This window comes from Daldinia decipiens (genome assembly GCF_022478715.1).
Source record: "Daldinia decipiens strain CBS 113046 unplaced genomic scaffold F4813scaffold_34, whole genome shotgun sequence".
NCBI classification, from domain to species: domain Eukaryota; kingdom Fungi; phylum Ascomycota; class Sordariomycetes; order Xylariales; family Hypoxylaceae; genus Daldinia; species Daldinia decipiens.
The window spans coordinates 300,540-317,474 of record NW_026054577.1 but is presented as its reverse complement, the minus strand read 5'-3'; the positions used below and the strand labels follow the sequence as shown (position 1 = coordinate 317,474).

Sequence of the window (16,935 nt, the reverse complement as noted above, 5' to 3'; positions counted from 1 at the left end):
GTTGGTCCTAATTGCTGCTGTCTTGACCCGCGCTTGTCCTTTGCACCGCCACAGGCGTTATGTGAACTTTCTAGTAATTAATACAGATAAACATTGTCCTTTCACTCATCAACATATTAGATAGGTTGCCTCAGACTATCTATTTACATTTTGCCACTCAACGGCCTGCCGCAATAGTCCCGTAGTAGGTATTACCTTTCACTCTATGCTTGTTGACTCACAATGGAAGGTGTCGAGTGACCAAACATCGGTGAATATTTGGCATTAGGGATTGGTTAAGCTCTTCTGCTAGGCATAATAAGTTATTAGACTTATACATAGACGAATCGGAGAGTAATCACCAATTATATCTCGGTAACACTAGCCCCTCTAGTTGCTATCACCAATAAAATCTACACAATTCCTACCGACTCTCAATGCTAGCGGGGGCAGTACATATTGGCTCTTTTTACTTCTCTATAGTCATTTAGCATGTACACATTCTCAAGTAGATAGATAGGTAGGTACCTAGGTATGAAATGAGGTTGCGATGGTGGCGGTGGCAAAGCCGTTTAAGCATCTCACGTCATAATCGTCAACGCCAGCACCGATTTCGTACATGCGATTCTGGTGCTAATATCTTGTGCCGTATGTTTCAATGTGCAAAACTATATGAAAATGACTTGAAATGTCTGCCTTAGTACTTACCGATGGTCTATCAACGATCTTAACAGCAGCAATTGGACCGTTTACGGTTCGTGTCACAAATACAACATATATTTCAATTTATAAGTTACACACGCATTTATATAAATGTGCCTCTTTAGCCAGTGACAGGTCACCCTGAGATCTACCATACCTAGAGATCGCTCACTTGTGGGTGTACGAGATGCATACTGGACTGGCTTGAAGGTCTTCTAGAACTTATCTAGGGGCCTCAATATCTAGCATGGCCACGTGGGTAAGATGCTACTACGTACACACCATCTTTTCGGTAGGGCTAGTTAAAGCTGCGATTGGTCACATACAATCCCGTGAGAGCTTTTGCATGTACGGTCAGCATTTGTCAACAAGCATGTGGTCTGGCCGGCCTCCGAACGTAACATAACTAAACGTCGGTGAACGGACGAGGCTCTCTATGGCCGGAAAACGTAGTATTCAGGACCAATTAATTTCCCCGTAGCGCTTTTCAAGCCCCCAAGGCTTACGATTTAGGTTGTCGGGCATCGATAGTTCAGCATCGCCACTTTTGTCCTTTATATAATCATCAGGTTGTTATATATGCCAGAGGGCATCATGGCCGGTATCTAGGTATCTACGCTATACTTGAGTGATATATATGTCCACAAGAATCTAGGCTAGATTGTCTCGGTAATGTTGCTCTTAAAAAGGCGGAGTACTGTGTCAGCATACCATTCGCTCAATTCCATTTGGAAATACCGAAAAAACTACTCTAGACTGCCCTTTATTCTTCCATATTGTCCTTTCCATTTCTTGTTTTTCTTGTCCAAACGACGCCCCATTGATACAGAATACAGAATCTCCAAGCCCACTAGTTCAAGGAGCTGAAAATGGCGTTTGATTTGTTGCTCGGCGCTCTTAGCGAACAGTGGCTTTATTAGATGAATCTGATAGGTTAATTATTTAGTATAATAATTAATTGCTAAATAGGCTGTGTTCTGCAATAAGGCAATCATGGGAGCGAAATGTAACTAGGTAAAATGTATAGAGCTTTTTCGTGATTATAAATCTTACACCGTTGGTAGTGCAAGAATAGGGGCTCTATCTACCATCTATGAGAATCTCCACTATGGCTTTCGTCTAAGCCATATTTTTCCTGGTGAAGCGTACAGATTACTGTGCTACCCTAAGCCTCTTAGCACGGGTGATGACATGGCACATTTTATAATTGCTACGCTTTACTCTCGTTTGTCGTAGCCAGCTGCACGAGTGACGCTGGCCGAGATAGCACTAACAGAGGCGGGTTTCATGGTTGTAGGTCCACAGTGTGAAGATGGAACCCAGGTGGAAGAGCTGAAATATGTTGTATAATAGTTGTTGTTTAAACGTTACATTAATGAAGTCGTCGTGACTAACCCTTTCCACAGATACTTTGAACCTTGCCTCTAGGATATCACGCCTACTACATACTCCAGGCCTTGAGATTCTATTGAGGGTTATATATTTATATAATAACGTTTTCTCAGCTTCTTATATTTTGGAATCCGTTTAATTCATTCTCCCGCGCCTTATCATAAGACGAAGCTGATCATTAAGGAGGTTTCTATGGTAATTTTGTCATTAACCTCGGTAGATGCTCATGTTAACCAGAAGCTTTAAAACCCCGACGAATTCCAAAATAATACCTAATTTTTTAAAACCTAAGCTACGAATTGTCGTTATCGTCAAAGTTGAGAAGATAGTATTATAGGAACTAAATTAATATAGAATTAACAGATTAACTCGGATCTTAAGTCGTCAATTTCGTACAAGATTAGCAGAGGACCATTTATTGCAAATATCCGGGGATTGATTGGCGTCTAGGTAATTTTCTAAGCATTTATCACGAAAGTTCTCCGCACTATCCCCCCTTTTGCCCCTCTCTCCATCCCTGCTTCACTACCCCACGTTCGGGTATGTAGATGTGACGATGTTCCCTAGTTTCAACGGGGCGCTTGTTATTATCGGCACCTACAGGCAAGTGAAATTATCTTGGCCAACGCCATGGAACGATGGTGTCGGTCTAATGTGGGTAGGCGTCACGGTTGGCGAGTTTCAATGGATTTCAATGGATATATATCTTCAACGTGTATGTACTCCTCCGGGCCCTCGCATCAATGGCTAGTACCATACCTATCGGCCGTTATTCAGGGTCAAACTTGTCCCACCAGTACGCGTCTCCATACACTAGAGACCCGACCATCAACTGCCGGACATGGCACATAGAGATGACAGAGAATTACATAAAGTCTGAGTGACTGACCTATTTGAGTACCCTCGATCTTTAGTTATATCATCCTATTGCTTTCCTAGCTATCTTTCCCTCCGTTGATTGTCCGTCGCTGTTTAGTTCGTCTCTATATAGTTGTTATATCTCTATAGTTGTTATAATGGCTGCCCCCGTAACTATACCAAAGCTTCTGGATTTGACGATTGATAACATCACGCCAAATACGATTCGGATTAACTCGCAATGTCAAAATCCGCGCCTACGATATTTGATGTCGCGGCTGGTGACGCATCTGCACGACTTCGCTCGAGAGACGCGGCTTAGTACAGACGAGTGGATGGAGGCGCTGAACTTTCTCGTGGGCTGTGGACAAATTAGTAGCGATGTGCGCCATGTAAGTGTGCTTTAGCTTTAGAAGAGGTAGACTATTCTAATGGTGTACCGACTTAGGAATTCATCCTGCTTTCCGATATTCTGGGCCTCTCTTTGTTAGTCGATAGCATCAATCACCCAAAGCCGCCGTCGTCAACCGAGGGTTCCGTCCTAGGTCCCTTCCACACGCATGATGCACCGACGCTGCCCAATGGGTCGAACATGGCATCGGACCCCGAGGGAGAACCGCTACTGTGTATCTGCATTGTAAAAGACACAGCGGGGAGGCCCGTGGCAGGCGTCAAGATTGACATATGGGAGACGGATAGCAGCGGCCACTATGACGTGCAGCACTCCGATCGCGGGGAGCCTAGCGAGCGATGCGTTATGGTGAGCGACAGCGAGGGTCGCTTCTGGTTTAAGGGAATCAAGCCCGTGAGCTACCCTATCCCACACGATGGCCCCGTGGGAAAACTTCTAGAGAAACTAGGCAGACATTGCTGGAGGCCCGCGCATTTGCATTTCATGTTCGAAAAGGAGGGATGGGACCATTTAATTACGTGAGTTGAACACTTCATGATGGACAAGTCGAGTACCCCCTATTATTATTAAAAGAACAAAGATAAAAAGACAAAGAAAAAGAAAAGCTAACAAATCTCACAACTAGGGCCCTCTATGCGCGCGGTGACCCATACGAGACATCAGACGCAGTATTCGGCGTGAAGCAAAGCCTAATAGTAGACTTCGACAAGGCCGACGCAGCAACAGCAAAGGAGTACGACTTCACAGAAGGGGGTTTATTATTGAAACATGAATTCGTATTAACGACGAGAGAGGAAACAGAAAAACTAAGGGATGACAACGCAGTAAAGGCTCTCGCGCAGCTTGGATTGCAGCTGAAGCTTGTCGATCATCTACCTGTACCTGAATTAGACTAGATATACCAGGTGGCTAGGTACCTGAGGAGGTAGATAGTGCTGTATTGATGTGCGTTTGGAATCTTTGATCCCTATAAGACGGCTTTGGTCTATTGTTTTGTCTTTTCCCCAAACGCCAAACCCCTATTTTGAACCAGATAGTAGTCGAGGCAGTTCAGTGCCTAGCTATAATTATATGAAGATTAATAACCTCAGTCTTCTTTTAAGTGGTGTAGACCGACTTCCTTCACTTATATCTTACCCGTCTTTCTTTTCCCATAAAAACAGATGTTTTAGTTTGCCATGTCTTATCCTAGTCGTATTTTGATTTAGTGTTCTGACCACCCTTTGACCTATAGTATACAATGAGAACTAACCGCTACTCAGAAATCCTGAATTCCAGTCTCCCCCCCAATTCTCTTCTCCCCTACCTTCCCGTCACCCCCCTGATCCTCGACCAAGTCACTCGCCCAATCAGGATCCTCATCATCGAACCACGCCTCCTCCTGCTCGCGGCGCTCGAGCACGTCGAACTCGTCATTCTCATCCACCGCGCTATAGTCAAAGTCCTCATCTCGTCCCAGCACGAACCGGCGTCTTAGAAAGCCATCCCACCGCCCGCGCCCCTCCTCCTTCGTCTCCGGCCGCCGGGGCAGCCCCTTCAACCTCGTTTCAGCACCGTCGCCACTAGCACTAGCACCGCTGCCATCGTCGCCGAGACCGTCGCCTCCGTTAGCATACTCCCGAATAAACGGGTCGGTATCCTCCGCCGCCAGTTTCGGCAGCCAAGACGGTCGCCCTGCCGTCGAAGGTTCCGCGGGAAGACCACTTTCCTGGGACGCAGAAGCTACAGAAGCAGAAGCAACCTGTGCCAGCTTAGCCTCGCCGCGCAACAGGTCGACCTCCAACACCCGCGAATACCCCTTCTCGCGCCCCTCCTTCTCGCGCTCAGCCGGCGACTGGAAGTGCCGTATGAGCGCGTCATACAGTATAGGGTCTATGCGAAGTCAGCCCCCTCCTATTCCCATACACAGTGAATAACTCCCAAGTCCCCGAGCCAACAAGACGAGCAAGAAAACACAACACCCGTACCGGCAAGCTCGTGCTCCAGCGAATCAAAGTACCCCGGATTCCGGTCCAGGTACTCGCGCCGCCGGTTCTGCACCCGGATCTGCGCCGCGCGCGCGGGCGATCTGGGCGCCCGCGGCTGGGGCTTGATGTACGGCGCGGCGGGCGACGAGGCCGAGGACACGGGGGGCGACGGGGGTGCTGCCGGGGGCATGGGGGAGGCGGCGTTTGGGAAGTTGGGACTGATGCTCATATTTTTTTTTTATATCTTTTCAACCTCCCTGGCTTTAGTGAAATCGATGAGAAGGTATATCTTTTCGAATAATTTGAGAAACTTCAGATTTACGTGAAACCAGAATGTGTTCTCGCCACGCCGGGCTTCGCGTAGATGTGTAAGGAGTCTTGATGAGAGAGTACGTCCTGATTATCTGATTGGGAGATGGTTGATTCTGGACCCCACATTTATTTCTATTGTTGACAAATACATTGACGCTATATATATACCGAATAGCCGCCGAGTTACCACAAACCAATCAAGCATCAGTGGTTTAGTGGTAAAATCCATCGTTGCCATCGATGGGCCCCGCGTTCGATTCGCGGCTGATGCATTTCTTTTTCTTCTTTTTTGGATCTCATTCCACAGGATAGGTTAATCTTTTTTATATATTCTCATTCGATCTCCATGGTTGATTTATACAGACGCGAGTTAGGGGTGTGGTTAGTAAATTTTTGTTTATACAGCCTTATAACTGCAATGCATAATAACACTTACTATATCCACGAAATACGCAACTAGCTAGGTTAACCTAGTATATAGATGATCATCATCTTCTGAAATTTCATCCACGACCCGGAATTCTACTGGGGTATAAGGTATCATAACTTTCCAAACTTCACCCATCTTACCGCTGATTCGATTCGTAACCGCACTGTATAAGCGGCATATTCGTGTTCATATTCAATTTTCACATCGCGTCTCATCACTCATCCATACGCGTACCGCCCCTTCTCCAAGTCCTCGCTCGGCCTCCTCCCACGGCTACGATCAAGACTAGGCCGTGTCCACGGACCCCCCGTCGCATGACCGTTTCCGTTCGCGTCGCCGAAGCTAACCTTTCGCGGAGCGGCGGATCCGCGCCGTCCCGATACGGGCGACAATCTTGCCGCAGCGTAGTATCCGTAGTCATCGCTACGCTCGCGACTATGCCTCGGCCTCGTCCTTGCAGATAGTCCATCCGTCTGTACTTCCTTACCCAGTCCAGCACGCTCGCGGTGCGATAGCGATACCGAACTTGTCGGCGGGACATATATCTCGTGTTCCGGGTCCACGTGCTCGTCGCGTTTCTCCTCTCCTATAGGGAGCCGCTTCTTTCTCCCTCCTAGCCATTTCTTTCCCGCGCTAAAGATATCCTTCGCTGCGTCCGAGATATCCGTGACCGTGAACGCCATGGCGATTAGCGGCACACTGACGCCTAGGCCAATCCCAAACAAGTACTTGCTCACGTACGGGATTGTCAGCAGGGTGTCTTCCTGCCATTCCTGGAGGTTGATGGCGAAGAATGTGGCGATGAAACTCATGGGCAGGAAGATGATGGTAACGATCGTAAATACCATGATAGTCTGCCCCTGCTTCGCCGCGATGACCGCCTGATCACCCGCAAACCTGGCCTCGAGCGCGTTCGAGTGCTTCTGCTTGAGGTCGAGCAGGTCTGTAAGGTTATCGTAGAGCGAAGCGGCCTGCTGGTCCATGCGCCAGATATCCTTTTGCCTTACCTCGAGGCCCCGCAGCTGTTCCCGGCTGCGCTTGCGGATCTCAGCGACGGCGTTGTCGGTGGCGCGGCGGTTAGGACCATCGGAGCGCAACTCCTCCGTTACCTGGTCCTCGAAGTCGGCGAGTGCGGCTACCTGCGAGTCCAGGAGCACGGTGATGATGCTTAGCTCGTCGCGGATGTCCTTGATTTCGGCCAACAGCGACGTCTCGATGCCGATATCGAGCAGCGCGTCCGGGAACTGGTCTGCACCGTTCTCTTCGTACGGATCCGGCGTTCCGAACGAAGACAGACGAGCCGGCCGCCCAATGCTATGTTGCCGTCGATGATATTGAAGCCACCGCGCCGATTGTGCCGAGGCCCGATTAAAGCGACTGAACAGCTGGCTTTCTCGATCCGTGACGACACCGATAGAGTTCTCAAACATGTCCAAAAATTGAAAGTCCTGATCGTCAAGCCGGTGCCGGTCAAATGTTCCGGAACAACGACTGGTTATAAGCATTGCTAAATCATCTGGTATATGTTAGTGTCTAGCAAACATTTAAGAATTATACCTTTAAAACAGGTAGGCATAGAATACGTTGATTGTATAAGAAATACAAGAGAACGACATGATAACATACTATGAGCAATTCGTTAGCCTCTATTCTAGAAACAAAGTCAAAGGGGTCTGAAGAGTGAAATTGTATACATACCACACAGATCCAACTGGCGGTCGGGTCTTAGCATTAGTCTCTTCTATAATCCCATCCAAAACATTTAAAGGATCTTGCTTCGGCTGATCCCAGCGTTGGGGGAAGCACGTAATGATAAGATCTAAGATGAATAAGTCATAATACCGGCTAGTATTCCAGGCGCGGCTTACCTTTTCCAATAACCCAGAGCCACAGCTGGTCAACCATGAATACCTTAGGCTCTAACATGTACCTTTTACAATACCGGTAAACCACTTGATCCGTATCTCTCGCTGACGTGTCGATGCCGTGGTAAAAGAACTGGTCGAGGGTTCGCCGCGGGTGGAGAGGCGGGTTGTTGTGTAGATACGCGCTTATGATGAGCGAATCTCGGGAGGTGTCGACGAGCCGTCGCTTTTCATGGGCATTTTTGATGGCATTACTCATTTTCTGCCGCCGCTCATCTGTCTCGTAATGTAGGAATGGCATCTTCGCAAATTAGTTCAATTACGGAATTTCGTCAACATAAAATGAGATGCTTACGAATAAGACGATTTTTCCGTTCGAGGGGGCAACTCCTGGTGTGCCCCAGGCGAGTGGAACTTGGGACTTGATACTCAAATTACTCGTGGTGCTATCTTGTCGATGCGATGAATTACCCGGAGCTCCTTTAGCCCGTTTGTGTTTCTTAGGATGCCGCTCCATGATCTGCTCAGACTTGCTTTTCTTTTTAGAAGCCGTGTCATCCTCAAAATAGTCACTTTGCCTCGGGCTTGAGTCTCCGCTCTGACTCGATCTCGTACTAACTTCCGACGGTTCCTCGGATAAGGGGGCAAGGGTTGACTTATCCTCCCTTTTATCTTGGAAACCAGCCCGATGCGCGGTAATACGGTGCGAGTTCGTCCTCATAAAATGGGCATGTGGAAGTTCCCCGCGATGCTCTTGGTCGAAGCATTTCTCCAACGCTTTAAAAGCTTCAATGTCCCGGTGTCCTGCCTCAATGAAGGATTTGGCAAGAAGTGTCTACTGAAGTGTGAGCCGGTTAAAATGCTACATAAGGGAGAAGTCAAGTACCTCAACCCAATCAATCTATAATGTCGCGTTAGTCCTATCTGTCATAACGGGGAGACTCGATTAGATTATACATTATTCGCAGGAAGATGGATCCATCTAAAATCTGGCTTATACTTGATATTCTTGGTCAACGTAGGAATCCTCGGTTTGTCGTTCTCGGAATCCCATCCGTATAGGAGGTCATATACGGAATATTTAGATACGAGTTGTTTCTTTTCGAACTGGCCAAAGTCTACGACAGTGGCTTCGAAAGCTTGGCATGCTCGACGCGCGATAGGAGATAGACGGTCGGCAGCTCGCGTAGGCGAGAGCAGCTGAACAATCTCGGGGTGGTTTTTCTCGGCGGCACAGAGCATGGCTGTCCGGTTGAAGCTATCCTTAATAGATAAATCAACATCTGGTCGAGTTAATAAGAGCCGCACAATCTCCTCAGAGCCGTTAAAAGCAGCCCAGTGTAAAGGTGTCATTCCATTAGAAAGCTCGGCGTTTATATCAGCATTGGCTTCTAAGAGCAAGGTAACAACAGGTGCATATCCGCTCTGCGCAGCGTTATGGAGGGGCGTCCAACCACCGTCACTAACAGCACGAGGAGTAGCTCCATAATTAAGGAGTAGCTTAACCATCTCCCGGTGCTGCTCCTTGTGGTGGCTTTCGGCAGCGAGATGTAAGGCAGTGCGCCCACGGTAGTTCGTAGCTGCGATGTCGGCGCCCATTTCCAACAAGATATGAGCAAGTTCAACATTGCCATTAGTTGCAGCCCACAACAGCGGCGTCCGACCAATCTGATCCTTCACCTCGAGGTTCGCCCCATTATTCAGGAGCAGCTTCAAGGTGTCGATTGTCCATTTTCCCTTCCCAGGCTTTTCCGAAGCTAGGAATAATAAGGGACTTCGCCCTTCCTTGTCTTGTGCTTCGACATTCGCATGCCCTGCTAATAGAGTCTCGACTACCTTGTTGAACCCCTTCAAGCAGGCGCTAAATAGAGCGGTCTGCGCATTGCGATTACGCCCGTTCGGGTCGGCACCGTGCTTCAGCAACTCAGCCACTATATCATCATGTCCTCCTTCGGCAGCCTTCACCAGAGCAGGAATCTCATTCTCTCGTTTAGCATTTACATCGGCGCCGTGGCCAAGTAAAAGCTGGACGATGGAGAGCTTGCCGCGAGCTGCAGCTTTCTGAAGGGATTGGCGAAGCGCGTCTTGATCGTTACTAGATGTCCAAGGGTCTTCGGTCAAGATATCGCGGAGTCTGGCTTCGTTGGCTTGAGCTGCAGCGGCAATAAGTCTCAACTGTCGTGGATCGGGTTGGCTGCTTGCTACGCTGGCTAGACTAGCCATTACACAAGAATCGGCGTGGGTAGGGGAAGACGGGCGTGGACTGGACCTATCGCAAACGAATCGCCATTACTTATCGAATATTAATTAGCAAATATCTATAATTAAAAGATTAATTTGTTCCCCGAAATCACATGTCTTTTCTCGTGACTATCACGCAGCACAATGAGGCCGAAGACACCAACAACAACGTATTACGATAATAAGCAGGCGTCACACAAATTTGCGGAGGTTAGGTACAGTTCGCGTTCCACGTCTATGTATGGCGCGTGTAGGTGTTTGCATTGACGCCCGAGCCAAGAGTTTTTTGTCAGGTGGCAGGAGACGGCGATCGAGGTGGGTTGAGCTGCAGCTGTAGTCTTATTCGGACTTAGCCAAGCCGGGAGAAACGCTAGAATCTGGGACTAGCCTGCTAGTGTAAGCTCAACCTTAAAAAGCTCCTACCAATTTCACCGACTGGACGGTAACTTCGGCGGCCCGGATATAGAATATTCGCTAAACTAAAATCCCAAAACTCAAAACTCGATTCGGTGGCACAGTAACCAATCCATCGCGGTCTCAGCTATTATTAGAGTCCACACCACGCGACGGTATGGATGTATGGGTGTATGTACATAACGTGCCTAATCCGGATACATACTCGATCGACATATCGAGCCGTATTTCGCTCTTGTTTGTTCCATAGAATAAATATCGAACCAACTTACATGCAGTAAGAAGTTAGATTCATTGCTCACTTAATATTAACTGTATCGGAATTAATACCTACATAGCGAGTTACACGAACATATCTTAGGTACCTATACTACTATGTGACGCCATGGCATAAGTAATAGAGAAACCGTGACAATTAAAATCTAGGCCTTCTTTGGCATGATTAATAGATACATAGGTAGTCTACATGGTATTTAGTGTATGATAACAGTGAGGAGGCCGTTACTTCGTATGGGCAAGACCAATAATAAGAAATTGCCCAGTTGTGCTCGAGAGCTAAGAAACCGCTTTATCAGCTAATTAAAACAGCATCTTTGGGCGCCGCCGTAATTTGGTGTTCTTGGGCTTCTTCTTCTCCTTCTGCTTTGGCTTGTCCTTCTCGTTCTTCATTTTTGCTAGTTCGGCCAGCATCCTCTCGATTTCCTTCTGCTCGGCGGTTGCCGTCGCATTGTCCATCTTCTTCTTCCGCTCTACCCATTTCATGTAGTCTTCGTCCTTCCGCTCCTCGTCGCCGTCGTCAAGAATTCCCTGGACGGGCTCGGGCGGTTGTAAAAAGCCCCTGGCATCGGCTTCTACAATAGCCTCGTACATTTTGGTAGCCATCATTTCGTAACCGGCAGTACCGGGGTGCATGCCGTCAGAGGCCAGGTTTCCATCCTGGATTCCGTCAGGACCTTGTAGTTCCGCAAGAACTACCGGTAGCTCCTGTTGCTTATAAATCTTGGCCAGCCTCCGGATCTGCGGGTTTACCTTCCAGACTTCCTCTCTACCGTTGAATCGCGTGTCCCAAGTAGGTAGGATAGTGCACATGATAATGGTGGACCTCGGCGAAGCGTCGAGAAGGTAGCGGACTAGGGCGTCATACCGCTTGTAGAAGTTATCAATATCAACATGTTGGAAACAGTCGTTGGATCCAGCGTTGACCAGGAAGAGGTTAGGCATCGACTTGGGAACGGCCTTCCTAGCATTTCCGTGGATAGTCGCAGTAACAACACCAGGATAAGCCTCGATATCGTTATCGGTCATATTTCCGAGGCGTTGAGTTCCGACATAGTTAACTTTGTTGCCGATAGCTGTGAGCTTCTCACGGAGAGGTCGGCGGAAACCGTTGTTATCGATTCCCTCCTCGGGACTGTCACCACGAGTGGTTGACGCACCAAGCGCCATGATACGAAGCGGTACTCCATTGGCAAGTGGTAATTCGTAACCAGGTCGGGCATACGGTTTTGTCCTTACGGTAGTACTGGTAGCACCACTGGACAGTTCGCTCGGGAAGGGAGTAAGAGATGAAGAAGTTGAAGAAGTATTGTGGGGCGCGTTGGTCGAAGGATACGATATTTGAACGGTACCGTTACCAGTTACATAGCTAACACCAGCTTTGAAGTTGTCCCCTATGCTATCTAATTTATGTCCCCATTCATTATCGACGTTGACACTACCAGAAAAAAGCAAGACTACGAATTCGGTTAGTCGCAAAATAGGCATGATTCTAGCCTGAGAAGAATACAAACCTATTAAAAATAATGGCAAACCCAGGAATAATAGCGAGCGTCTCCGTGACAGGATCATCGCGACGTATCGACTCGAAGCAAGCTGTCGAGGAAAAGAATACTGATCTGTAATCCACCCCATTAAGTCCTGTGTGGTTGCGCGCGCGCAACAGATCAACCGCCGTCAAGAAGCGAAGGAGGGAAAAAGGCAATGCAGCTGTCCACTCCGTTACCCCACAATGCGATTAGCACGTTGTAGTGGACGCGTAAGCTTCGTCTCGATAAAGATTGAAAAAAAAATAAAAATAAAAAAGGAGAGCAAGGGGTCAGAAAAATAAAAAGCGTGAGCTTAAATGAAGGAATGAATAAGAATAAGCGAGAGAAGACAGCTAATGCGATATCATACAGATAGATACACGATCAAAGCCCATCGAGACGGAATTAAGAAAGGTTGGCGAACTTCTTTAGGCGGGTTGTGGCGAACAGGAGGGAGGAAAAGCGTCAAACAGAAAATGGAAGACGGGTCTCCTTATTTTTATCTAGGTTAGTTGTTTGGACATGCAACCAATATATATTGCCGTCTTTTCCGTCGTTTTGCCAAGAAGAATGCCAAGAACCTTCGTGTCCCAAAGCTGAGATCGTCATTTTTGAAGTGCCAAGACGATAGGACGTTGTTTGGAGGGATGGACGGCGATAGAGTCTCTTTTTTTGCCTCTCTTTGGTCAGTTTTGTTCCTAGATGCTGGTTGGGTCTTTCGTGTATAGCACGTATTAGATAGAAGTAACTGGTAATCCTGAAGAAAGATCCCGGCACGCCAAGACTTACATAGCTAGGGGGCAACGAGGATTTTAATAGGGAATGACCTAGGTAATGCGCAACCATCCTACATACAGTTGTACTTGCCTTAGGTAGGCTAAGTATCTTTTTAATGCACCTGTGTACCTGCCTTACCTGCTCAGGGTTGGTCCTAACTGTCAACCTTAATTTGTATGTATTACCTGATCTGTCCATTCTTTTTCTGGAGCCTTTCCATTTAGATGCTTAGACAGTGCTAGCATTGGTCCAGCGGTGTACCTACCTGGGAAATTACCTCCTTCTCCGCATCAGAGCCGCCTTGGCCGCGTGCGTCGGGGACCCTCTTTTTCTTACAATGTACATATCTCCCAGTTACAAGTCCCAGGACGGGTGGGGCTGGTATGTACCCGATCCAAAGCTGCAAACCTCTGAAGCTCTTCGGCGGGCAAGTAATACGAAGTACATACATAGTACCTAAGGTACGCCACTAATAATTCGACCGATACCAAAGTAGACTTAGCGACCATCTAACCCCACGCCGTTCCATCAGCTGAGCGCTACGCTTCATGCACGAAGACATGCAGTTTTCTTTGACAATATCAATAACAGCAAGGGATACAGAAAGACTAACTAACAAAAACAAGGTAACACAATCAGTACAAGGCGCATATACATGTAACAATACCTTTCCCTATAAAGTACAAAATTGCAATGCTACTACTACATACATACGGTACACGGTACACGGAGATGAAGAGATCCTAGATAATGCTCGCCACCAATTTTGATTGGTCCCATGGCTCTATGCTCTTGGTCGTATTTCTTACCAGTCCAGATTCAATCGTAGCCCTATACATAGTATGATGCATACCATATACGACTCTCGCTTCATTAAACACGCGAGCTGCCTAATCAAGCAATTGCCAAGAAGATGGAATCCCTCTGCCTAGCGAAAAAATGGTCTATGTTGACCAACCCGCGTCTAATTCGAGATCCTTCTTACGTTAGCCGCGTAGCACATTGAGTGCCAAGCGCTCCCTTTAGTCTCATCGTAGCGGGAAGATAACGCTATTCTATTTCGATTCCATAGATAAGATCTATGTCTTCGTCCTATTTATATAGCACCCTAAAAACGAGGCTTTTTTCTTCTCTCCTTCGTCATATCGCTTCGAACACCTGCCTATTTTTTATATTCCGAAAATACTTTGGTGTGGCTATAATCGCAACGGAATAAATAGTTAGGGCACCGCTATCTGGTTAGTAATATGTCTCAGACGGGTGTCCTTTAGCACAAAGAGCATGACATCACGTAAAGGTAAGCTAAGTCAGAAAGACTAAGATATGCTACATACTACAAGGAATCGAAACGAAAGCATAAAGCAATAAAGGCATATCACGTAACCGGACAAGTGGGGAAGTCTATGAGAAACGCATAAAGTAGAAAAAGGAGAACGAGGTCGGATGAATATTTCATGAAAGACATGTGGCTGTAAAAAGTGAAAATACAAAAACACCCACATATTACTATAGTAACGTCGAACTATCGAGTTCACAATTGCTTCGATCATCTAACTCTGATTGAGGAGAATAAAAAGAAATTCTGGTCAGGGAGAAAGGCTGCGGTCATTGCTAGGGGGTACCACTTGGTACCCCTATAACATCAAGCTCCATATCATAGTCATCATCATCCCAGAATTGAAGAAAATATATTTGCTATACACATGAATTGAACCCTGAACCTCGAGAGAGGTTCATGATGCTCTTTACATGCGCATGCGACCACTAGGCCGTTTGGTGGTGTTAGACTTCCTTCTTAACGTGAACTATCTGTTAACTTTTGGAGGGGTTGTCACTGGCAGGCTCAGGGTTTTTTTTGACGCCGATGATGATCACGTCAAATTTGACCCTGTATGTCCCTAGATGGCTCACCATATGCAAGCCTATGTACAAGCCCAGGAAGATAAAAGAGTGAGGGAGTATAGAGGTAGAAGTATATCCTCGTTACAATATACCGACAACGAGGTCACAATCTAGTATATCAAAGTCATAACTAGCTCACGCGGTTCCCATAGTCTTAAGAATTTAGCCGTGCTACGAATACGTGTCTGTAATAAGACTCTAGATACTTAACAGGACAGGCATATCTTGCTTTAAGGTTGAACAATACAGCATATGAGCCGTTTGAAAGAAAACACTTTGCAAATAAGGGAATACGTACAGTGACAATAACTTCCGCATATGTGACTATACTATGATCCCGTCCTGTGTAATTTGCAGGATTGGGGATAGGATGACCAGTTGTCTGTTACACCATTTCTTCCAACACAAGCAAGTTAGAAACTTTAAACGAGTTGATAATATTCTAAAAGTACAAATGACTAATAAGATAACAGTACACAGAGGGGAGGTTAGTTTATTGGTAATGGACAGAGTACACTACTCTTCCAGAATATTAAGGGATTAGTCTTAACTCAAAACACTAATAACTATCTCCAATGACTTTGTAGTTTACATAAATTGAGCCTGATTTTCACCCAGCAAAGCGTAGTAGGAGATTTTGCCATTGTCGATCTGCCAGGTACTACCCTTGGTGTTCTAGTCGTTTAGTTTATAGCCAATAACGCCCGTTTTGAAAGTCGTCTACAGATACCTACTCACTACCACAACTAGAGACACAATCGCTGCTATGGTAGAAACTATCCCTGCCAGAAATATTACACTTATAAATCTTATTCCCATTCTCATCAAACTGGCCCTTGGACTCCTTGAAAGTGAACTTGTGGTGGTCAACAGCAGTCTCCTTTTGTGGTGCTGTTAGGATTGTAACAGGTGCCAAGGGTATAATAAGTATAGTATCATAGAAGTACGTTTTAAATCCTCCAAATAATTATTATCAGTGTTGAATTGGATGGTTGATATTGAAGATATATAAGGTGAATGTTTCTGGGATCAATGACTTGACTGACAATAAGATTGACACTAAGAGGATAATATATATATCATATTTTATAGTTACTTCATTAGATACCAAAGACTTATGATATCTTGAGGGGTCTTCTTGGCCTCTGACACAAGACTGGAATCAGTGTGTATTCTTACTTCGGTCTATTTTGAGGGTGTTAAGGTAAGGGGTAGTTACAGGGGCATATCTACTATATAACAGGCGTGTGGCTCCCCTGTAATAGGGTAGAACAGTTAATACTAATTCTATTCATCTATCCCGATATTCACTCTATGTATAACATCAATCAAGGGTATACTATCTAACAAAGGACATACCTCTCAAGACGTAGCTGTAGAATGCCATAAATATAAAGGTGCTTGATGATTAAATTATCTTTTTCAGTAAATATTACATAGGAAGATTCTTAGGAAGCTGTGTATATATTGACCATCATGTGTACAGGAATAACAGCAGAGCCGCAGCTATAGATCATTCTAACGACCTCTATATCGTGTAACACAGTCTTCACCATTAACGCCACAGCTTGCACTGATTGACAAAGAGGATTTCAACCAGGTTACGAATAAGGTGGTCTTCCGATATGGCATTCTGTATGATGCAAACGCCAAAATCGTTGTATAACTCTACCTCTCAACAACATATTTAGGAGTCAGTTATGACGAATACTCACATTGCTAGATGCTAGTAGTTGAGTAAACAATAGTGTAGGCTATAGCAAAGGCATGTCAACGTGAGAGACTTCATATTATTTGTTTACCAGTTAGTCATTGTTACATCAATTAGTCACTGCTATAATCTTTTGACTTATTCCCTTATATCTTAATCTTGGGCCTG

The 16,935-nt window shown here is 46.2% G+C and overlaps 4 protein-coding genes and 1 non-coding gene across 5 annotated transcripts; 2 read left to right on the top strand and 3 right to left on the bottom strand.

Annotated features, from left to right (window-relative positions):
• Positions 1–3,089: 3,089 nt before the first annotated feature.
• Positions 3,090–4,239, top strand: F4813DRAFT_392344 (dioxygenase; the record flags this gene model as incomplete). The annotated part of the gene is made up of 3 exons (XM_049247266.1): positions 3,090–3,323; positions 3,380–3,861; positions 3,969–4,239. The coding sequence occupies 3 exons, from the start codon at positions 3,090–3,092 to the stop codon at positions 4,237–4,239; spliced, it is 987 nt and encodes a 328-aa protein (XP_049096797.1).
• A 181-nt stretch (positions 4,240–4,420) lies between these two features.
• F4813DRAFT_197059 (coiled-coil domain-containing protein-domain-containing protein) lies at positions 4,421–5,813 on the bottom strand. The gene is made up of 2 exons (XM_049239512.1): positions 5,311–5,813; positions 4,421–5,215 (listed from the first exon to the last, which is right to left on the bottom strand). Exons 1-2 carry the CDS (start codon positions 5,537–5,539, stop codon positions 4,602–4,604), a joined length of 843 nt encoding a protein of 280 aa, XP_049096796.1. The 5' UTR covers positions 5,540–5,813; the 3' UTR covers positions 4,421–4,601.
• A 10-nt stretch (positions 5,814–5,823) lies between these two features.
• Positions 5,824–5,894, top strand: F4813DRAFT_t115. The gene has a single exon. It is a non-coding gene; the product is annotated as a tRNA-Gly (tRNA).
• Positions 5,895–6,104: 210 nt separating this feature from the next.
• On the bottom strand, positions 6,105–8,024 carry F4813DRAFT_197010 (uncharacterized protein). Its single transcript, XM_049239511.1, has 4 exons — positions 7,921–8,024; positions 7,751–7,871; positions 7,636–7,677; positions 6,105–7,568 (listed from the first exon to the last, which is right to left on the bottom strand). Exons 2-4 carry the CDS (start codon positions 7,782–7,784, stop codon positions 6,271–6,273), a joined length of 1,374 nt encoding a protein of 457 aa, XP_049096795.1. The 5' UTR covers positions 7,785–7,871; positions 7,921–8,024; the 3' UTR covers positions 6,105–6,270.
• Positions 8,025–10,646: 2,622 nt separating this feature from the next.
• On the bottom strand, positions 10,647–12,499 carry F4813DRAFT_369517 (carbohydrate esterase family 3 protein). The gene is made up of 2 exons (XM_049244433.1): positions 12,363–12,499; positions 10,647–12,305 (listed from the first exon to the last, which is right to left on the bottom strand). Exons 1-2 carry the CDS (start codon positions 12,481–12,483, stop codon positions 11,152–11,154), a joined length of 1,275 nt encoding a protein of 424 aa, XP_049096794.1. The 5' UTR covers positions 12,484–12,499; the 3' UTR covers positions 10,647–11,151.
• Between the last annotated feature and the right edge of the window lie 4,436 nt (positions 12,500–16,935).

What these genes read in the sequence shown, in the direction of transcription:
- F4813DRAFT_197059 (XM_049239512.1), bottom strand. Translation starts at nt 5,539, where the DNA reads ATGAGCATCAGTCCCAACTTCCCAAACGCCGCCTCCCCCATGCCCCCG. An exon ending in GCTGGAGCACGAGCTTGCCG is followed by an intron (nt 5,216 to 5,310) that starts GTACGGGTGTTG and finishes GACTTCGCATAG; the next exon opens with ACCCTATACTGTATGACGCG.
- F4813DRAFT_197010 (XM_049239511.1), bottom strand. Translation starts at nt 7,784, where the DNA reads ATGCTAAGACCCGACCGCCAGTTGGATCTGTGTG. An exon ending in CCGCCAGTTGGATCTGTGTG is followed by an intron (nt 7,678 to 7,750) that starts GTATGTATACAA and finishes AATTGCTCATAG; the next exon opens with TATGTTATCATGTCGTTCTC. An exon ending in GTATTTCTTATACAATCAAC is followed by an intron (nt 7,569 to 7,635) that starts GTATTCTATGCC and finishes AACATATACCAG; the next exon opens with ATGATTTAGCAATGCTTATA.
- F4813DRAFT_369517 (XM_049244433.1), bottom strand. Translation starts at nt 12,483, where the DNA reads ATGGGGTGGATTACAGATCAGTATTCTTTTCCTCGACAGCTTGCTTCG. An exon ending in TTTGCCATTATTTTTAATAG is followed by an intron (nt 12,306 to 12,362) that starts GTTTGTATTCTT and finishes CCGAATTCGTAG; the next exon opens with TCTTGCTTTTTTCTGGTAGT.